This window comes from Hylobates moloch, unplaced genomic scaffold, assembly GCF_009828535.3.
Source record: "Hylobates moloch isolate HMO894 unplaced genomic scaffold, HMol_V3 SCAFFOLD_12, whole genome shotgun sequence".
Classification (NCBI taxonomy): Eukaryota; Metazoa; Chordata; class Mammalia; order Primates; family Hylobatidae; genus Hylobates; species Hylobates moloch.
Genome location: NW_026652287.1, coordinates 33,936,775 through 33,957,615, shown reverse-complemented (window position 1 = coordinate 33,957,615; position 20,841 = coordinate 33,936,775). Strand labels below are relative to the sequence as shown.

Here is a 20,841-nt window from a genome sequence, read left to right as displayed (position 1 = left end):
TCCTCCCTCAGACCCAGGAGCCCAGACCCCCAGCCCCCCCTCCCTCAGATCCAGGGTTCCAGACTCCCAGCCTTTCCTCCCTCAGACCCAGGAGTCCAGGCCCCCAGCCCCTCCTCCCTCAGACCCAGGAGTGCAGGCCCCCAGCCCCTCCTCCCTCAGACCCAGGAGTCTCAACTCCCAGTTTCCTTATCCCTTAGACCTACATGTCCAGTCCCCAGAATTTCTTGCAGGAAGAGATCACCAAGGCTGGAAGCAGCCCAGACAAGTGCTGAAAGACAGGGAGCAGTGAAGCTGGACACTCCCACAGGAGGCCGAGGCTGGTGGTGGAGGGACAGGTAGGGACCCCGCACCCCTCGCTAATACCCATGGCTCCTGGAAACCCCCACTCCTGTGGTGGCTGCTCTCCAGTCCCTGCCCTGGGTCCACAGTGGCCTTCCCAGCATTTCAGCCATCATCAGGAAACCTCAGGGTACAGCTTACAGAATAGCTGGACAGAAGGAGCGCAGGGTGGGAGAGGTAAGGCAAAAATGGAGCAAAGGTAGAGGAGAGAACATTCATTCATTTTGGGGACATCTCCTGAGCCCTGGTGGACAGGGCTGGGCTGGGCGATGCCGGGTACACAGAGATGACTCAGCCCTGGGCCCTGCCCTTGGGGAGATGCCAGTCTGGTGGAGAAGACAGCTGTGTAAACAGAGGGCCACAAAACAGTGCAAGGATGCACCAACCCAGCCCAAGAGTCAGGGAGGGCTTCCTGGAGGAGGTGATGCTGGCTGATGAGGCGTTAGCCGTGGTCAGGGTGGGGGTGGAAGGTGGGGCAAGAAAGGGGCATCCGAGACAAGAAATGGTGTGGCCAGTCAAAAAAGTAAGGGCGGACTGATACTGTGGAGCACGAAGGGTGAAACAAGGGGCTGGGGGGTTGCAGGGTCCCTAGTGAGGTCCACCCATTTGGGTTTAAAAAAATTTTTTTGGCCAGGCACAGTGGCTCGTGCCTGTAATCCCAGCACTTTGGGAGGCCAAGGCGGGCAGATCACTTGAGGTCAGGAGTTTGAGACCAGCCTGTCCAAAATGGTGAAACCCCGTCTATACTAAAAATACAAAAGTTAGCCGGGTGTGGTGGCGTGCACCTGTAATCCCAGCTACTCAGGTGACTGAGGTGGGAGAGTCACTTGAATGGGAGGCGGAGGTTTCAGTGAACGAAGATTGCGCCACTGCACTCCAGCCTCCCGTCTCAAAAAAAAAATTTTTTTTTAACTAAGTAACATACATATTTATGGTATACAACATGACGTTTGCTATATACATATATGTATTCGTTGTGAAATGGCTAAATCAAGCTATTTAACACGTGCAACGTGTCGGGTTTTGAATGCAGGAATCAGAAGCTAGGACTTTGCTCTGGTGGCAATGGGGAGCCATGGAAGGGCTGTGAGCAAGGGACGGGCAGGATCAGCTCTTTGTCTGAGTAAGGGACAAACTGGAGGGAGAGGCAGGGGGCTCTGGGCCAGGAGAGCATTAGAACAAATACCTAATGCATGCTGGGGGGTGGGGTTGCATCAGAGATCCCTGGGGCTTTTCCAGGCTAGAGAGGAAGTGTGAGTGAGGTTGGGCAGAGGTGCAGGACCCCGAGGAGCCAGGACCAAGAAGACTGGGAGATGGACACAGACATGGCAGGCTAACTTGCCAAGCCCCTAACCTCAGCTAGTTCTGGCTACAGTTGCTCCTCGCTTTGCTCCATCTCAGGCAGGTACCTACTGGGGAACCAGTGAGGGCAAGGGGCCCCTGGGCAGTAACCCGAAGAGATCCTTGTTTTATTAAATGCTTGAATCCAGGTAGATGATTTCTTTGCTAGGTGTCCTGGGTTGGGAAGGGAAGTGAACATTGTGGGGATCTAGATACCGAGAGACAGAGGAGAAAAGGGGGGAGGGAGAGGAATGAAAGACAGAAGCTGGCTTCCGCTACCATCTATTCAACAGTGAAACCTGCCCTACCCCTGGATTCCTGACCCCCTTTACTCTCCTCTGCTTTTTCTTTTTCTTTTTCCCCATAGCATTGGTCCCCTTCCTATATAACGTATAACTTGCATAAGGTACGTTTAGTATCTTTTTTGTATAATGTGTGTCTTCCTGGTTCGAATGCAAGCTCTAGACAGGCAGCTGTCTTTATCTGGTTTGTTCATGGCTCATTCCTCAGAGCCTGGACCTGTGTCTAGTACCTGGTAGGTGCTCAACAAATATGTGTTGAACAAATGTGTGAGGTCAGGATAGAAAGTCAGATTGGTAGATGGAGAGGGGAAAGAAAAAGGAGAGCAGCCGGGTGTGGTGGCTCTCGCCTGTAATCCCAGCACTTTGGGAGGCCAAGGCAGGTGGAGCACTTGAGGTCAGGAGTTCAAGACTAGCCTAGCTGACATGGTGAAACCCCGTCTCTACTAAAAATACAAAAATTAGATGGGCGTGGTGGTGCATGCCTGTAGTCCCAGCTACTCAGGAGGCTGAGGCAGGAGAATCGCTTGCACCCGGGAGGTGGAGTTTGCAATGAGCCAAGATCACGCCACTGCACTTCTGCCTAGGTGACAAAGCAACTCTATCTGGGGAAAAAAAAAACGGAGAGGAAGGAAGGCGGGGAAGGAAAGATGAGGGAAGAAGGAGGAAAGAGAGGAGGAGGGAGGGAAAGACAGAAGGAGGGGGAGGAAGGTCAGAAGAGGAGGAGGAGATTGGAGGAAGGAGAGAGAGAGGGAAGGATAGGGAAGAGGGGGAGGAGAGAAGTTGGGGAGAGAGGGCCTAGCAGCTGGGACCCCCACCCCACTCCTACATAATAGTTCTATGGACACACTCAGAGTGGCCAGTCCTGGGACGATGGGTTAAGGAGCTCTGAGGAGGTGGGACCTTAGACAAAAAAGACTCCAGGATCAGCAAAGACCCTACGTCTGTAAAGAGACTGCCTCTGGACTTCCAGGAACTCAGAGCCTTGGATGGGCTGGAGTTACACGGGACCTTTTCTCCCCCACACGCATATTCTGGGAAACCCCTAGGCTTCTATGATTCTGCTGAAATCCAGGGAGGGAGGGAGGGAGCCTAGCCAGCAATTATGACTGTACATCCACCTTCTGCCTCCAGCCAGTTCCTCTGGGAGAAACTGTAGGACTTCCAGAGCTGGGAGGAGGGAGAGAAAGGCCTGGAGGGGGAGAGCCCTGCCTGTATCCAGTTGAAGGCACTTTCTACCCCAGCACCCACCATCTCTCTTGCCGCTTTCCCTGGAGAGAAACAGAGACAGTAAGAGCCAGACAGAGGGAGAGGGAGGGAGGGGTTTCCTTTTGCAAAAGCTGTTTATCCTTTCCAGGGAAGCAAGAGAGGAGGAGACCCATTTTCCAGATAGGGAAACTGAGGCACAAGAAGAGTAGGTTCCTGGGACAAGTGATACAGCACACAGGCAGCATGGCTGGGTAACAGAAATCAGGTGGTAGGCATTAAGTCACTAGACTATACCCTGCCAGTCACAGAGGAAGGAGGAGCTGGGGGCTTAGACTAAGATCTGAGAGCCTGGATTCCTGGGTCTGAGGGAGGAGCGGCTGGGATCTGAACTCCCTGGTCTGAGGAAGGAGGGGCTGGATCTGGACTTCCGGGTCTAAGGGAGGAGGGGCTGGACCTGGACTCCTGGATCTGAGGGAGGAGGGCCTGGGACCTGGACTTCTGGGTCTGAGGGAGGAGGGGCTGGGGGCCTAGACTCTGGGGTCTGAGGGAGAAGGGGCTGGACCTGGACTCCTGGGTCTGAGGGAGGAGGGGGTGGGGGGCTGGCATCCAGTGGGTTCAAGATGAGGCCTGGACCCCTAGATTCTCAGCTCTACTGCGTTCTGAGCTATGGGGGAACCTGCCCCGATATTCACATAGGTTCTTTTCTATTTTTCCTAAGCATCGGCCAGCTTGAGAAATAAAGGGACAGAGTACAAAAGAGAGAAATGTTAAAGCTGGGCGTCCGGGGGAGACATCACATGTTGGTAGGTTCCGTGATGCCCCACAAGCCACAAAAACCAGCAAGTTTTTATTAGGGATTTTCAAAAAGGGAGGGAGTGTCTAAATAGGTGTGGGTCACAGACATCAAGTACTTTACAAGGTAATAGAATATCACAAGGCAAGTGGAGGCAGGGTGAGATCACAGGACCACAGGACCGAGGCGAAATTAAAATTGCTAATGAAGTTTCAGGCACCATTGTCATTGATAACATCTTATCAGGAGACAGGGTTTTGAGATCAACCGGTCTGAACAAAATGTATTAGGTGGGAATTTCCTCTTCCTAATAAGCCTGGGAGTGCTGTGGGAGACTGGAGTCTATTTTACCCCTGCAGTCTCGACCATAAGAGACAGGAGCACCTGGGGGGTGCTGTTTATAAGCCTATACCTCCAGGCGTGTATTCTCTTTCCCAGGGGTGTTCCATGCTGAGAAAAATAATTCAGCAATATTTCTCCCATTTCCTTTTGAAAGAAGAGAAATATGGCTCTCTTCTGCCCGGCTCACCAGCGGTCAGAATTTAAGGTTATCTCTCTTATTCCCTGAACAATTGCTGTTATCCTGTTCTTTTTTCAAGGTGCCCACATTTCATATTGCTCAAACACACATGCTCTACAATTTGTGCAGTTAATGCAATTATCACATGGTCCTGAGGCGATATACATCCTCCTCAGCTGACAGGATTAAGAGATTAAAGTAAAGACAGGCGTAGGAAATCACAAGGGTATTGATTGGGGAAGTGATAAGTGTCCATGAAATCTTTACAGTTTATGTTTAGAGATTGCAGTAAAGACAGGCGTAAGAAATTACCAAAGTATTAATTTGGGGAACTAATAAATGTCCATGAAATCTTCACAATCTACGTTCTTCTGCCATGGCTTCAGCCGGTCCCTCCATTTGGGGTCCTTGACTTCCTGCAACACCGAGCCCTGACAGAAAACTTCCCAAGCCCAGGTTCCTCTTGCACATGTGGTTTAGCTCTGCAGGTTACCCCCTCCTCTCTGCAAGTTCCCATTGTCCACCTTGCCTCCTGCATTGGCCTCCACCACAGTCAGGGCAGAAGAGTCTCTGTAGGACAAACACAGCAATCAGATTCAGAAAATAGATCCAAAGGTGGGGATCCAGGGCCCAGGGCTGGTGGCCTGGACCTCTGGGGCCGCCAGGGAGGAGTGGGTTTGAAAGAAAACCCTGGGCTGGGCGTGGTGGCTCACGCCTGTGATCCCAGCACTTTGAGAAGCCGAAGCAGGCGGATCATGTGAGGTCAGGAGTTGGAGGCCAGCCTGGCCAACGTGATGAAATCCCGCCTCTACCAAAAATACAAAAATTAGCTGGGCATGGTGGTGGGCGCCTGTAATCCCAGCTACTAGGGAGGCTGAGGCAGGAGAATTGCTTGAACCCAGGAGCTGGAGGTGGGAGCAAGCCAAGATCACGCCACTGCACTCCAGCCTGGGGGACAGAGTGAAACTGTGTCTCGAAAAAGATGAATAAATGAAAGAAGTCCCTGTTTCTCCACTCCACACTTCTGACATCAAAGAGGCCGGGCTGCATTCCCACCAACAATCAATTCTCCAGCTCTCTGGACAGCAAATGCATGTGTAACGATTCACTTCAGTTCTAACACTAACTCCCTGGAGTTAGCGCAGCCCCCACAGGTTGAGGGCTCAGTCCCACGGGAGTGCCCCCTACTTCACATACCAGTCACAGGCACTGGGACCGCAGGGTACCCACACTTCTGACTTGGCTACAAATCAGGGGTCCCACAACCCCTTCCTGACATTCCATAATTTGCTATCACAGCTCACAGAACTCAGGGGGGTGCTTTACTTCCATGTACCAGTTTATTATAAGGAGTATTATAAAGGTTAGAGGTGAGTGGCCAGATGAGGGGGAACATAAGGTAAGGTCCAGAAGGGTTCTAAGTGCGAGAGCTTCTGTCTGCAATGGCGCCATCTGGACGTCTTCATCAACCTGGAACCACTCCGAACCCCATTGTTTAGGGTTTTTGTGGATGTTCCTTTACCTGGGCATTGTTAACAGAAAAATCAAACTCTATAAAGTATCTTATTTTATTTATTTATTAATTTTTGGAGTCAAGATCTCACTCTGGAGTGCAGTGGCACAATCATGGCTCACTGCAGCCTCGACCTTCTGGGCTTAGGTGATCCTCCCACCTCAGTTTCTTGAGTAGTTGGGGCTATAGGCGTGTGCCACCACACCCAGCTACTTTTTTAATTTTTAAGTTATCCTCCCCCCTCAGCTTCCCAAAGTGCTGGGATTTTTGGTGTGAGCCACCACACCTGGACTCTGGAAAATATTTTAAAGAAGTTTATGCTGGGACAATTTCAGTGACTGTGGTGTGCCCAAGGTTGGCCAGATTAAGTTTGGTTTGATGTTGCAGCCATAAAAAAGAATGAGTTCATGTCCTTTGCAGGAACATGGATGAAGCTGGAAGCTATCATTTTCAGCAAAGTAACACAGGAACAGAAAATCAAAGACCGCATGTTCTCACTCATGCGATCATGAGTTGAACAATGAGAACACATGGACACAGGGAGGGGAACATCGCCCACCGGAGCCTGTCGAGGGAGGGGGGGGTGGGAGATAAGGGAGGGAGAGCGTTAGGACAAATACCTAATGCATGCAGGGCTTAAAACCTAGATGATGGTGCAGCAAACCACCATGGCACACGTATACCTATGTAACAAACCTGCACATTCTGCCCATGTATCCCAGAACTTAAAGTAAAAATTGATTTGATGCATTTTAGGGAGAAAGGAGTTACAGGCAAAGTCGTAAATCAATACGTGGAAGACATACATTGGTTTGGCCTGAAAAGGCAGAATATCTTGAAGAGGGGCGGGCTTACAGGTTACAGATGGATTCAGGGATTCTTTAATTTGCAGTTAGTTAAAGGAATAAGGTCTGCTTAAAACCTGGAGTCTGCAAAACCTGGAGTCTGCAAAAAAGAATGTTTTAAGATAAGGATGTGGTGTAGCAAGATTGATGGCCCTTAGAAGTGACTTAACACTTGCCTTAGGTCTTGTATGTAATTTGGTATCTTATCATCACAAAGAGTCTGTTTTGTCAATCTTATGACGTCTATTTTAACTATAATGCTTGTCTTCTGTGTTCCTAAACTCCAAAAGGGAAGGGGCATAAGAAAGCCTGTCCCACCTCCCTTGAAGTCACGGCCAGGAACTCAGTTTTTAGGTTTCTCTGGGATCCCTTTGGCTAAGAAAGGGTCTTTTTGAGTCAGTGGTGGTGGTGGTGGTGAGCGGGGTGGAGGGAGGGCCTTAGGATTTTATTTTTATTTTACAGCATGATTGATTAAATCATCAGCCACTGGTGATTAGTCAATCTCCAGCCCCTCTCCCCTCTTCGAATTTGGGGCATGAGGCTAAAAATTCCACTGGGATCACAGGGTTCATCTCTCTGGCAACCATCCCTGATCCGCCCAGATCCTCCTCATTAGCTCATAAACTCATAAACTCAGGTATGGCTGATAGGGGCTAATTATGAATAACAAAATATGCTCTTCTCATCTCCTCACTCAGGAAGTTACAAGAATTTTAGGAGCTCGGTGCTAGAAATTAGGGGCAGAAAACAAATATATATTTATTTATTTTTAGACAAGTTTTCACTCTGTGGCCCAGGCTAGAATGCAGTGGTGCAGTCACTGTTCACTGCAGCCTCGACCTCCCAGACTCAAGCGATCCTCCCACCTTAGCCTCCTGAGTAGCTGAAAATAAAGGCTGTGCCACTGTGCCCAGCTAATTTTATTATTTTTTGTAGAGACAGAAGCTCACTATATTGCCCAGGCTGGTCTCAAACTCCTAGCCCCAAGTGATTCTCCCACCTTGACCTCCCAAAGTACTGGGATTACAGGTGTAAGCCACCACACCTGGCCCAAATATATATTTATTTATTTTTATTTGTTATTTTTTGAGACAGAGTCTTGCTGTATCATCCTGGCTGGAGTGCAGTGGCACAATCTCGGCTCACTGCAACCTCCACCTCCCAGGTTCAAGCAATTCTCCTGCCTCAGCCTCCTGAGTAGACAGGATTACAGGCGTGTGTCACCACACCCAGCTAATTTTTGTATTTTTAGTAGAGAAGGGGTTTCACCGTGTTGGCCAGGCTGGTCTCGAACTCCTGGCCTCAAGTGATCCGCCCACCTTAGCCTCCCAAAGTGCTGGGATTAAAGGCATGAGCCACTGCGCCTGGCCCCAGATATGTATTTCTTATTGTCTTAGTCCCTTCTGGCTGCTCTATCAAAATACCCTAAGCTGGGTGGCTTATAAACAACAGAAATTTTATTTGTCACAGTTCTGAGGCTGGCAAGTCCAGGACCTGGGTACTGACAGATTTGGTGTCTGGTGAGAGTGGATTTTCTGATTCATAAATGGGGTCTTCTTGCTGTGTCCTCACATGGTGGTGGGGGCAGGGTCTTCTCTCTCGGGCTTCTTTTGCAAAAGCACCAACTGCATGCATAAGGGCTCCACCCTCATAACCTCATCCCCTCCTAAACATGCCCACTTCTAATATCATCTCCTTGGGGATTAGGATTTCAACAATGAAGTTTAGGGGGACCCGAACACTTATTCCCTCACCGTTAGTTGCCCGTTCTTGGCATGGAGCCATTTCATTCCTCTGAGCCTCTCTTTTTTCGTCTGTAAAATGGGACTGTCTCAATTTGTCCTTCATAGGATAGCCCTTAAGATTAAGAGAGAGAGTCTGTCTGGCACATTGGAATATGAGGTGAATTTAGCCATTCTTGAAAGAGCAGAGGCTGAAGGTCTCCAAGACTAACTCAGGTGGCAACAGGGGGATGCTTCCCTGGATACCCCACCCCTTCACCCTCCCTGGATACCCCACCTCTCCTCTGAGGAGTAAGCCAGGTTGGAGCTGGGAGGAGCCCACACTCTGTCATCAGACACCCCTGGGTTCCAAGGCAGGCAGCCTTGTGGAAGCCAACTCCTGGCTCTAAGCCTCCCCCTCCACCTTAGCCACCTGCAGACAAGGAGAACCCTTCCCCATGTTGATGCAGGTGAGTGGAACTCTGTTTGGTTCCTAGTCTCTCAAGTATGGGGTGAATAGACCCTCTTATCCAGGACCTAGCAGAAAGCTCCAAACAGTTTGGTGAACAGCCAAACTGTGCAGCACAAGGAGTGTGTCATCAAAGGGCATCAAAGGGGCACGCCTGTGGGCTCCAGATAGAGGACACAGAGCTGCAGAAGTCCGGCGGCCCCTTTCTGTGACCTGGGCTGCAGGCACCCACAGTCCAGAGGCTCAAAACCACAATGCTGTCATTCCCGGTGAATGCTGTAAGATGAAGAGGAAGTAACGCTGCCATGGTTTCCCATGAGGGCATTACTTAAGAGGATGTCCTAACCCCCAGAAGCTCTGACTGCAACCTTATTTGGAAAGAGGGGTTTTGCAAATGTCATAACATTAAGAATTTCAAGATGAGCATATCTAGATTTAAGGTCGGCCCCAAACGCCATGGCAGGTGTCCTTATAAGAGTGAGGCACCAGGAGGTAGACACTAAACAGAGAGAAGAAGGTGATGTAAAGATGGGGGCAGAGATTGCAGTGATGCACCCACAAGCCAAGTGTATTAGTTTTCTAAGGCTTCTATAATAACAAAGTACATCTGTCCCTCGGTATCCTTGGTTCCACATGTAGTGGGGTTGACGGGTGGCCCCCAAAAGATACATCTAAGTCCTAACCCGCAGAACCTATGGATGTGACCTTATTTGGATAAAGGGTTTTAAGAGCTTTTGCAGGTGTCATGAAGTTAAGGATTTTGAGATGAGATCTGGCTTTTCAACCCTGATACCATCCTGGCCAACACCCTTCTGGTCCTTGTGATAATTTCCATTTTCCAAATGTTAAGAGATAACAGAGATGAAGGAAGCTGCCCCAAAGCACATGAGACACAGCCTCTGCTCTCAGCTCTTGTCACCGTATGTTCAAGTGTCCTGCAAAACCGGTCCGTGGAGCCCAAAGCGTCCACATCATCTGTGTGCACTTGCTAAACATGACGACTACTGGTCTTCACTGTCACTTATTCAGATTTTGTGAGCTCAGGGCTATGGAAATGATTTAAACAAATGCCCCAGGTAATTCTTACATACAGTTTGAGAACCATCTTATTAGGGAAAAAAAAAAAATGCCTCCCAAAGTGAAATAATAAGACTGAATGCCTGTAATCCCAGCACTTTGGGAAGCTGAGGTGGGAGCCCCAGGGGGGTTCAAGAGCAGCCTGGCAACACAGTGAGACCTTGTCACTGAAAAAAATTTAAAAATTAGCTGGATGTGGTGGCATACGCTTATAGTTCCAATTACTTGAGGGGCTGAGGTGGGAGGATCTCTTGAGCCCAGGAGGTCGAGGCTGCAGTGAGCTATGATTGTACCACTGCACTCCAGCCTGGGCGACAGAGGGACACCCTGTATCAAAAAGAAAAAGAACGTGATGCAGAGACATAGGCGGAGATTGGAGTGATGTTTCACAAACCAAGTGTACTAGTTTTCTAAGACTTCTGTAATAAAAAAGTACAGCTGTCCCTCAGTATTCTCTGAAGATTGCTTCCAAGACCCTGTGGATACTAAAATGCACAGATGAGTTCAAGACACTTACATAAAATGGTGTAGTATTTGCACATAACCTATGCACATCCTCCCGTATACTTTATTTTTATTTATTTATTTATTATTATTTGTTTGAGATGGAGTCTTGCTCTGTCATCCAGGCTGGAGTGCAGTGGTGCAATCTCAGCTCTGCCCCCTGGGTTCAAGCGATTCTCCTGCCTCAGTCTCCTGAGAAGCTGGGATTATAGGCACCCTCCAACATGCCTGGCTATTTTTTGTATTTTTACTAGAGATGGGGTTTTGCCATGTTGGCCAGGCTGGTCTCGAACTCCCGACCTCAAGTGATCTGCCTGCCTCGGCCCTCAAATTGCTCCCATATACTTTAAACCATCTCTAGCTTACTTATGATACCTAATACAATGTAAATGATAGACAGTTTTTCTACTGCATTTTTAAAATTTGTATTTTTTTATTACTTTTTGCAAATATTTTCTATTCGTGATTGGTTGAATCCTTACATGTAGAAACCACAAATATGAAGGGCCAGCTGTGACACAAACTCAGGGGATTAAACAACAGAAATTTACTGTCTCAAAGTTTTGCCAGCTAGAAGTCCAGGATCAGGATGTCCCAGCAGGCTTGGTTTCTTCTGAGGGTTGTGAGGCAGAATCTATTCTATGCCCCTTGCCTAGATTCTGGTGATTTTTTTTTTCTTTCTTCGAGACAGGCTCTTTCTCTGCTGCCCAAGATGGAGTACAGTCAGCTCACTGCCCACTAGCCTCTGAGCCAGTGAGCTGACCCAGCCACAATCAGCTCTTTACAACTTCTGCCTCTCAGGCTTTAGCCGACCTCCCATCTCAGCCTTCCAAATAGCTGGGGCTACAGGCGCAGGCCACTATGCTCAGCTAATTAAAAAAATTTTTTTGCAGCGATGAGTTCTCATTACATTGCCAGGCTAGCCTTGAACTTCTGGGCTCAAGCAATCCTCCCCCATCAGCCTCCCAAGTAGCTGGGACTATAGGTGGGAGACACCTCACCTGGTTAGCTTGTTTTTTATTTTTATTTATTTATTTATTTTTGAGAGGAAGTCTCCCTCTGTCGCCCAGGCTGGAGTACAGTGGCGCGATCTCGGCTCACTGCAACCTCTGCCTCCCGGATTCAAGCAGTTCTCCTGCCTCAGCCTCCTGAGTAGCTGAGATTACAGGCGCGCGCCACCACTCCTGGCTAATTTTTGTATTTTTAGTAGAGACGGGATTTCGCCATGTTGACCAGTCTGTTCTCGAACTCCTGACCTCTGTTGATCCGCCTGTCTCGGTGTCCCAAAGTGCTGGGATTACAGGCATGAGCCGCAGTGCCCTGCCTATTTTTATTTTTTAGACAGGGTCTTGGTCTGTCACCTGGGCTGGAGTACAGTGGTGTGATCGTAGCTCACCACAACTTGGAACTCCTGGGCTCAAGTGATCCTCCTGCCTCAGCCTCCCAAGTAGCTAGGACCATAGGTATGCATCACCACACCCTGCTCACTTTTTAATATTTTGTAAGGACAGGGTCTTTCTATGTTGCCCAGGTTGGCCTCAAACTCCTGAGCTCAAGCAATCCTCCTACTTCAGCCTCCCAAAGTGCTGAGATTACAGGCATGAGCCACTGCACTGGGCTGCTTCTGGTGCCCGACACTGACAATCTTTGGTGATTTGCTGACAGTCTGTGGTGTTCCTTGGCTTGTGGAAGCATCACTGTAACCTCTGCCTTCCTCATCAACATGGTGTTCTTCCTGTGTGTGCGTCTACATCCAAATTTCCCTTTTTCGTAAGGACACCAGTCATGTTGGATTATGGGTCCACCCTAGTCCAGTATGACCTCACCTTAACTTAAATAATTACATCTGCCATGATCCAGTATCCAAATAAGGACACGTTCTGAGGGGCTGGGGGTTAGGACTTCAATGTAGGAATGGAGGGTGTGGAAAGGACAAAATTACATCCCTAACACCAAGGAACGCGAAGGATGGCAGCCACCACCAGGAGCTAGGAGAGAGGCATGGAAGGGATTTTCCCCCAGAGCCTCCAAAAGGAGCCAACCCTGCAGACACTTTAATTTCAGACTTCTGGCCTCCAGGACTGTGAGATAATCCATTTCTGTGGTTTGAAGCCACTTGGTTTGTGGTAATGAGTTACAGCACCCTAGCAAACTAACATGCCAGCCCAGTGCAGGGCACATGTGGAGCGTAGGATGAACAAGCTCCTCTCTGTGCCCTGGGGAGGCTCACAGGGACCATGCATGCTCTTCTAAGGTGCACGTGATCAAAGCAGATCACTAGGGGAGCGTTTCCTGTCCCCTAACCCCAGGTGCAGGGACTTCAGAGTAATGCCTACTGAATGACCCCTACCTCTGTTGCTTGACAAAGGGAGGTGCAAGGGGGAAAAAGACTATGAGAATGGAAGAGGGCGGGTCATACAGGAAGTGTCACGTCACTCTGGTTGCAGAGGACAGAGAAAACAACCCTGTCTCCAGCAGGTGGAAATGGTCATAATGTTGATGGTGGCCATGATATATATGTTTTTATTTTATTTTATTTTGAGACAGGGTCTTGCTCTTACTGCCCAGGCTAGAGTTCATTGGCATGATCATGACTCACTGCAGCCTCGACTCCCAGGCCCAGCCTTGATCCTCCTGCCTTAGCCTCTTGAGTAGCTGGGACTACAGGTGTGTGCCACCAATCCTGGCTGATTTTTTTATTTTTGTAGAGACACAACTTCGCCATGTTGCCCAGGCTGGTCTGGAACTCCTGGGCTCAAATGATCCGCCTGCTTTGGCCTGAAGTGTTGGGGTTACAGGTGTGAGCCACTGTGCCTGGCCAGCCGTGATACGGATGATCAGCTCTGTGCTTCCCGTCTCATCTTCATGAGCTCCAACAAAAGATTCCCTCAGGTAGCTACTACTGCTCCCATGTTAAAGAAGAGAAAATTGACATTCAAAGAGGGAAATGACTTGTCTGAGGTCACACGAGCAGTGACAGCCGGGATCTGAACATGACTGTCACAGGATCCAAAATACATGTGCTTTCTACACTGTGATGTGCTGGTAAATGTTTAACAACTGGCTCTCCAAGGGGAAAAACGTATGTCTGTGTATAAACACATACGTTTATAACAAATTTTGTAATTTTACTGATTATAAAGGATATGTACCACACACTTTACCAAGAATAATAATATAATCTAAAATTCTCTTTATTGTAAATGCCATACAATTGTAACTTCAGGGTGACTTGCTATTTCTTGCAAAATCCAGTACTAGTTTTTATTTTTATTTTTATTTTTATTTTTTTTTTTGAGCTAGAGTCTCGCTCTGTCGCCCAGGCTGGAGTGCAATGGTGCAGTCTTGGCTCACTGCAACCTCTGCCTCCCAAGTTTAAGTGATTCTCCTGCCTCAGCCTCCTGAGTAGCTGGGATTACAGGTATGCGCCACCACACCCAGCTAATTTTTGTATTTTTAGTAGAGATGAGGTTTCACCATGTTGGCCGGGCTGGTCTCAAACTCCTGACCTCAGGTAGCCTACCTGCCTCAACCTCCCAAAGTGCTGGGATTACAAGCATGAGCCACCGTGCCCAGCCTGTTTGCAAATTTTTAAAATGTCTAGTTTAATAAAGGACAGATGAACTCTCTTATCTTCTGTATCCAAACCATTGCAATAATTTTGGTTTTTGTTTTTGTTTGTTTGTTTTGAGGCAGGGTCTCACTCTGTCATCCACGCTGGGCAACATCGTGAGATCCCATCTCTGCAAAAAAAAAAAATAATAATAATAAATAAATAAATTAGTTGGGCATGGTGGCATGCACTTGTAGTCCTAACTACCTGGGAGGATGAGGTGGGAGTTTGAAGCTGCAGTGAGCTATGATCATACCACTGCACTCCAGCCTAGGTGACAGAGCGAGACCTTGTCTCAAAAAAAAAAAAAAAAAAAAGGAAGAATACAGCTTTAGGCTAAACTTAATAAGATTAACATTTATTTATTTAATTTTATTATTATTATTATTTTTGTGACAAAGTCTCTGTGTCACCCAATCTCAGCTCACTGCAACCTCCACCTCCCCGGTTCAAGTGATTCTCCTGCCTCAGCCTCCCGAGTAGCTGGGACTACAGGTGCCTACCACCACACCTGGCTACTTTTTGTATTTTCAGTAGAGACAGAGTTTTGCCATGTTCGCCAGGCTGTTCTCGAACTCTTGACTTCAGGTTATCTGCTCACCTCAGCCTCCCAAAGTGCTGGGGTTACCGATGTGAGCCACCATGCCCGACCCAAGATTAACATTTAAAACAGTAGATTTAGTAACACAGGGTACCCTCTCTATCGTGGGCGGGCTGCATCCAATCTGTTGAAGGCCTGAATAAAACAAAAAGGCTGGCCCTCCTATGAATAAAAGGAGCTCCTTGCCTGTCAACCTTTAAGCTGAGACATGAGTTTTTTTCTTGCTTTTGGACATAAAATAAAAACATTAGCTCTTTCTGGGTCTCAAGCCTGCTAGCCTTTGGACTGGAACTACACAATTGTGTCTCCTGGTTCTCAGCCCTTCAGACTAGGACTGGGACTGCACCACCAGCATTCCTGGGTCTCCAGCTCTCTTCAACGAAATCATTTTAGTGTGCTGCCTTTTTCTTGAGGGGACCATTACTGATACAGAAAAAGTAATGGAGCCTGGGCGCAGTGGCTCACGCCTGTAATCCCAGCACTTTGGGAGGCCAAGGCAGGCAGATCACCAGAGGTCAGGAGTTCGAGACCAGCCTAGTCAACATGGAGAAACCCTGTCTCTATTAAAAATACAAAAATTAGCCGGGCATGTTGATGCGCGCCTGTAATCCCAGCTACTCGGGAGGCTGAGGCAGGAGAATTGTTTGAACCTGGGAGGTGGAGGTTACAGTGAGCCAAGATTGTGCCATTACACTCCAGCCTGGGCAACAAGAGTGAAACTCTATCTCAAAAAAAAAAAAAGAGAAAAAAAAAGAGAAAAAGTAATTGATTTTCCCCAGATCACAGAGCTTATAAAAGATGAGGTCCAGATTCCAATCCAGTCAACTTGTTAGGATGGTCTGTATTCTTAACGTCTAAATTCTACAAGAGGGATTTTTTTTCCCCATAGAGGCACCATTCAGGGTGAGCCGGATATTGTTAGGATTTGGGAGCTGACAGGGGCTATCATTTATTCTCGTTCTTTGACCACATCATAGGCCATTGCCTCTTCTCTGTTTGCTGGTTCATGCAAGACCAGCAGCTCCCCCAGTAAGTGGCCGGAAGGGCAATACCCATCCCCCGCAAGCCAAGTCTCTCCCCATTCTCTTGCTCAGCCTCAGTCACAGGAACCACCCTGTGGTTGATTCATTCTGACGATTATTATAGGTAGCTTAGGAATGGATGGTTGAGTTGTGAGTTGTGGAAACTCAGTCAAGCTGGCTTAAGTTAAACTTGCTTTCTGGAAGAACACAAGGGAATTTAAAGGAAGCCAACTGCAGACAGTGTGTCTAGACCTTAGAGGAACTGGAACATTATCTGGTAGCTTCTCCCTACCCTTTGCAATCTGGGGCTTCATCATCTCTCACTTCTTCCGTGTTCAAATCCTCTGCTCAATTCTCTCTCTGTGACTCTTCTTAGCAAATGATCCAGCCGGAGGGTGTTCTGGAGATTCTGCAAATTTGCAGCTGGTGTCAGTGGCGAGGGTGGTCTTGTCTGAAGGCTCTGCCCTCTAACTTTGTAGCAGGGTCCTATTTTACTACACTCTCCTTCTGGGCCTCAATTTCTCCATGTGTCAAAATAGGAAGAACTTGCTGACTTCATGGAGTTGGTGACCTAAGGGGTTCCTGGATTTGCAAGTATCCTGGGTAATTATAAAAGAGGTACAGAAGCAAAAGGTTTAGTTAAACCATCGTTCATTGAAGCCTTTTATATGCAGGGAAAAGGCAAGGATGACACGATGCCCTCCAGAAGCTCTGGGGTCAGTGGCATAGATTAAATAAATGCATTGGATGCTGCTGAGTAAGGCTTGCAGAGCTTCGTGGAGGGGTGTGCAGAAAAAACCATCATGGGAGTCTAGAGGAGAGCTAGATTCCCAAGGACCACAGCATGTCATCAAAACTCAGGAATCTCCCCTTGCACTGAAATGAAATTAGCCCTCATCACCCAGCCCCTCACCCAAAGACAGGTTCTGCTGTAAGTTAACTCTGGATGCTCCAAGCTTCTCCTTCATCTCTCTTCTTCCTATTCATTCTCTCTCTATTTCTCTTCTGTTTCTTGTTTATAATAAAATGATGGCCAGGCGCAGTGGCTCACTCCTGTAATCCCAGCACTCTGGGAGGCCGAGGCAGGCAGATCACCTGAGGTAAGGAGTTCGAGACCAGCCTGACCAACATGGAGAAACTCCGTCTCTACTAAAAATACAAAGTGAGCTGGGTGCGATGCATGCCTGTAATCCCAGCTACTCTGGAGGCTGAGGCAGGAGAATCGCTTAAACCCAGTAGGTGGAGGTTGCAGTGAGCCGAGATCACGCCATTGCACTCTAGCCTGGGCAACAAGAGTGAAACTGTCTCAAAAATAAATAAACAAATAAAATAAAATAAAATAATGATGTCTGTAATGGTAATTAAATGATTACTTCAAGATCCAACAACAGGAATCTTCTTGATGGGGTGTCGTGGCTCACACCTGTAATCCCAGCACTTTGGGAGGCTGAGGTGGGTGGATCACAAGGTCAGGAGTTCAAAACCAGCCTGGCCAATATGGCAAAACCCCGTCTCTACTAAAAATACAAAAAAATTTAGCTGGGCGCGGTGGCGGGCGCCTGTAGTCCCAGCTACCCTGGAGGCTGAGGCAGGAGAATCGCTTGAACCTGGGAGGCAGAGGTTGCAGTGAGCTGAGATCGGGCCACTGCACTCCGGCCTGGGCGACAGAGTAAGACTCTATCTCAAAAAAAAAAAAAGAGCTGGCACCAGAAATCTTCTTAAGGAGGATGCTATTATTGATAAATGACTTGAGTTAGGAAAGGAGACCTGAGGGATAAAGAGTCAGAGTCAAGGGTAGGATGGCTAAATTTCTCTGCATTGTTAAAAAAAAAAAAAAAAAAAAAGCAGGAATCTGGAGGTGAGGAGATAGGAGGGAGGGTATACTTTTAAAAGGATGTCTTAAGTTCAACTGGAAGTTTTCATGTTTATCCGTTGCTGGCCAGTTGCATACTCTAACATTGCCAAGCTTCTTTCTGTAAAGTGTGTTTCATATTTAAATACCTTGTGCAGGTAGCTTTTCAGTAAATTGAGGGAAATGTCTGAGTTCCTCTCTGGGTTAATTTCATTCAGGGCAGCAACCACCAGACATTGTGTGAATTGTAGTGACTCAGTTGAAGGAAGACTTAGAGCCACAGGTAAAAACACGGGCCCTGGGGGCCCTCCCTTGTGGGGAGGACAATCTGTTTCCCAAAATTTATTATATAAAAGATTAGGTAATCAGGTAGATCTCAAGGGGATGAGGGGTCTTCAGCTGACATCTCGATAACTTTATATTTTTACTGAGTTGTTCTTTTTTTTTTTTTTTTTTTTGAGACGGAGTCTTGCTCTGTCGCCCAGGCTGGAGTGCAGTGGCGCAGTCTCTGCTCACTGCAAGCTCCGCCTCCCAGATTCACGCCATTCTCCTGCCTCAGCCTCCCGAGTAGCTGGGACTACAGGCGCCCGCCACTATGCCCGGCTAATTTTTTGTATTTTTAGTAGAGACGAGGTTTCACCGCATTAGCCAGGATGGTCTCGATCTCCTGACCTCGTGATCCACCCGCCTCGGCCTCCCAAAGTGCTGGGATTACAGGCGTGAGCCACCACGCCCGGCCTTTTACTGAGTTGTTGACCAGTGAAGGCTGAGGACTTTATATAAAGTATCTTCTTTTTTTTTTTTTTCTGAGCCGGAGTGTCACTCTGTCACCCAGGCTGGAGTGCAGTGGCGTTTTCTTGGCTCACTACAACCTCCGCCTTCCGGGTTCAAGCGATTCTCCTGCCTCAGTCTCCTGAGTAGCTGGGATTACAGGCGCCCGCCACTACGCCCAGCTAATTTTTGTATTTTTAGTAGACACAAGGTTTCACCATGTTGGCCAGGCTGTTCTCGAACTCCTGACCTCTGGTGATCCGCCTGCCTCGGCCTCCCAAAGTGCTGGGATTACAGGCGTGAGCCACCGCTCCTGACCTATATAAAGTATCTTCTTGTATATCTTGTCTGATTTAAGCCATACTCTTTCACACTTCTCCCTCCTCCTTCATTTACCTAGGATGACTATATAATTTATTTTTCACAGCAGGGCACTTTTTAGAATGGAAGTGGACACTACTCATCATGATGCCAGAATGACGGGTATCATTCACTACTCATAATTCAGCACTAATAATAATGGGTATCATTCGGGTTCATTTCAGGCAAACTAGGATGCAGATGACAGCTTCTTCCTATCATTTCCTACCCTGACCACCAAGGCTGAGGTCCAAAACCAAAAAAGAAGTCAATAATAAACTCATATCTGTTTATTCTCCCCAAATCAGGGGACACAAAGACTTTTTTTTTTCTGATGAGTGGGTAATCCTAAAATAAGCAGGAAATGCCTGTGGCTCAGCCTAACTCAAGGTGAGACGAAGCTGGAGCTGGGAGCTCGAAAGTGTCCCCCAGCTCCCTCCTCACTTCGCCTGTAACTCCACCTCTGCAGAAGGTACAGTAGAATTGGTAGCTGTGTCACTGGTTTGGGTTGAGTCCTCGGTCAGGGCCCTCTCCAGACTGGCGGGAAGGGAGTGGATCAGCCTCTCCCGGAAGTCCTGGCCCATGAAGACATAGAGCATCGGGTTGAGGCAGCTGTTGAAGAAGGCCAGGGCACTTGTCACATCCACTGCAATGCTAATTTCTTTGTACATGCCTTGCAACAACTCATAGATTCTGAGTGTGGCTATAATGGCCACCACCTGATATGGGGACCAGCAGAGAAAAAAGGCAGCTGCGACAAAGGAGATGACCCGCAAGGGACGACTGGACTTAATCAAGCCTTGCTTGTAGATCTTGATGGCAATAAGCCCATAACTGACAGCGATAATGGTCACGGGTGCGCTGAAGCCAATGATGAACCGGATGATGCCTCTCACCGTAAACATGGCAATGGCCACCTTCATCCTCTCTTTAGGGTCGTTGGTCCAGGGTGAAAAGTTAAAAGTGCAGGCTACTGTCCCTGGCCCCATTTTATGAGGTACTGTAGTCACATAAATGATAACTGGCAATGTGAGGAGCAGAGCCATCACCCAGGGCCCCATGATCACCTTCTTGGCCAGGCTCACGGTGCGGTGGTTCTGGGTCCAGATTGGATTCAGGACACAAACACAGCGGTCCAGAGCAATGAGGGTGATCAGGAAGACACTTCCAAACAAGTTGATATCCACTATGGTAAAGATGAATTTGCACAGGAACCAACCGAAAGGCCAATGGCCTCCCATGGCCTTCCTGACTATGAAGAATGGCAAAGTGGAGGTGAAACAGAAGTCAGCCACGGCCAGGTTCAGGTAACTGATGGTGGTGACTGTGCGTGTCATCCGGAATCCAGCCACCCAGATCACAAGCCCATTGCCCAGGACCCCGAGGACAAAGGTGACTGCAAATACCAGATAAGTGACAATATCCAGGAAGAGATAGCCAGCAGATACAGCAGATGTCCCTCCAGCCATGTTCGTGGGGAAAGAGGAATTTGTCTCCATCTTGTCTGCTCCTGAAATAGTGCAGTCGTGGTCATTCCTCAGTTACGAACCTCCTCACCATTTCCCCACCCCCTCATTTCTGCCCCTGCCAGTTTTCCCGCTCCTAGCTTTCTCACCTTCCCCTAGAGCTCCCACAACAGCCAGAACATCCTCACCACTGTCCCTTACACATGCCCACATCTATACATTGGCAATCTTTTATTGTACCTGCTGGGCAAGATTACATCTTTTTTTTTTTTTTTTTTTTTTTTTGAGATGGAATATTGCTCTGTCACCCAGGCTGGAGTGCAGTGGCGTGATCTCTCACTGCAACCTCCGCCTCCCGGGTTCAATTGATTCTCCTGCCTCAGCGTCCTGAGTAGCTGGGACTACAGGTATGCACCACCCCACTCTTGGCTAATTTTTGTATATTTAGTAGAGGTGGGGTTTTGCCATGTTGGCCAGGCTGGTCCTGAACTGCCGACCCCAAGTGATCCACCCACCTCAGCCTCCC

General features: G+C 48.2%; 1 protein-coding gene across 3 annotated transcripts in view; it reads right to left on the bottom strand.

Moving 5' to 3' along the window:
* Positions 1-18,524: 18,524 nt before the first annotated feature.
* FPR1 (formyl peptide receptor 1) overlaps positions 18,525-20,841 on the bottom strand; it is a 64,884-nt gene continuing 62,567 nt past the window's right edge. The window contains exon 3 of one of the 3 annotated variants that reach the window (XM_032168988.1): positions 18,525-20,359. In XM_032168988.1, coding sequence (XP_032024879.1) covers positions 19,290-20,348 — 1,059 coding nt within the window. In that variant the 5' untranslated portion in view covers positions 20,349-20,359 and the 3' untranslated portion in view covers positions 18,525-19,289. The remainder of the gene's footprint in view (positions 20,360-20,841) is intronic. The other 2 variants (XM_032168987.3, XM_058425390.1) reach the window with 2 other exon arrangements.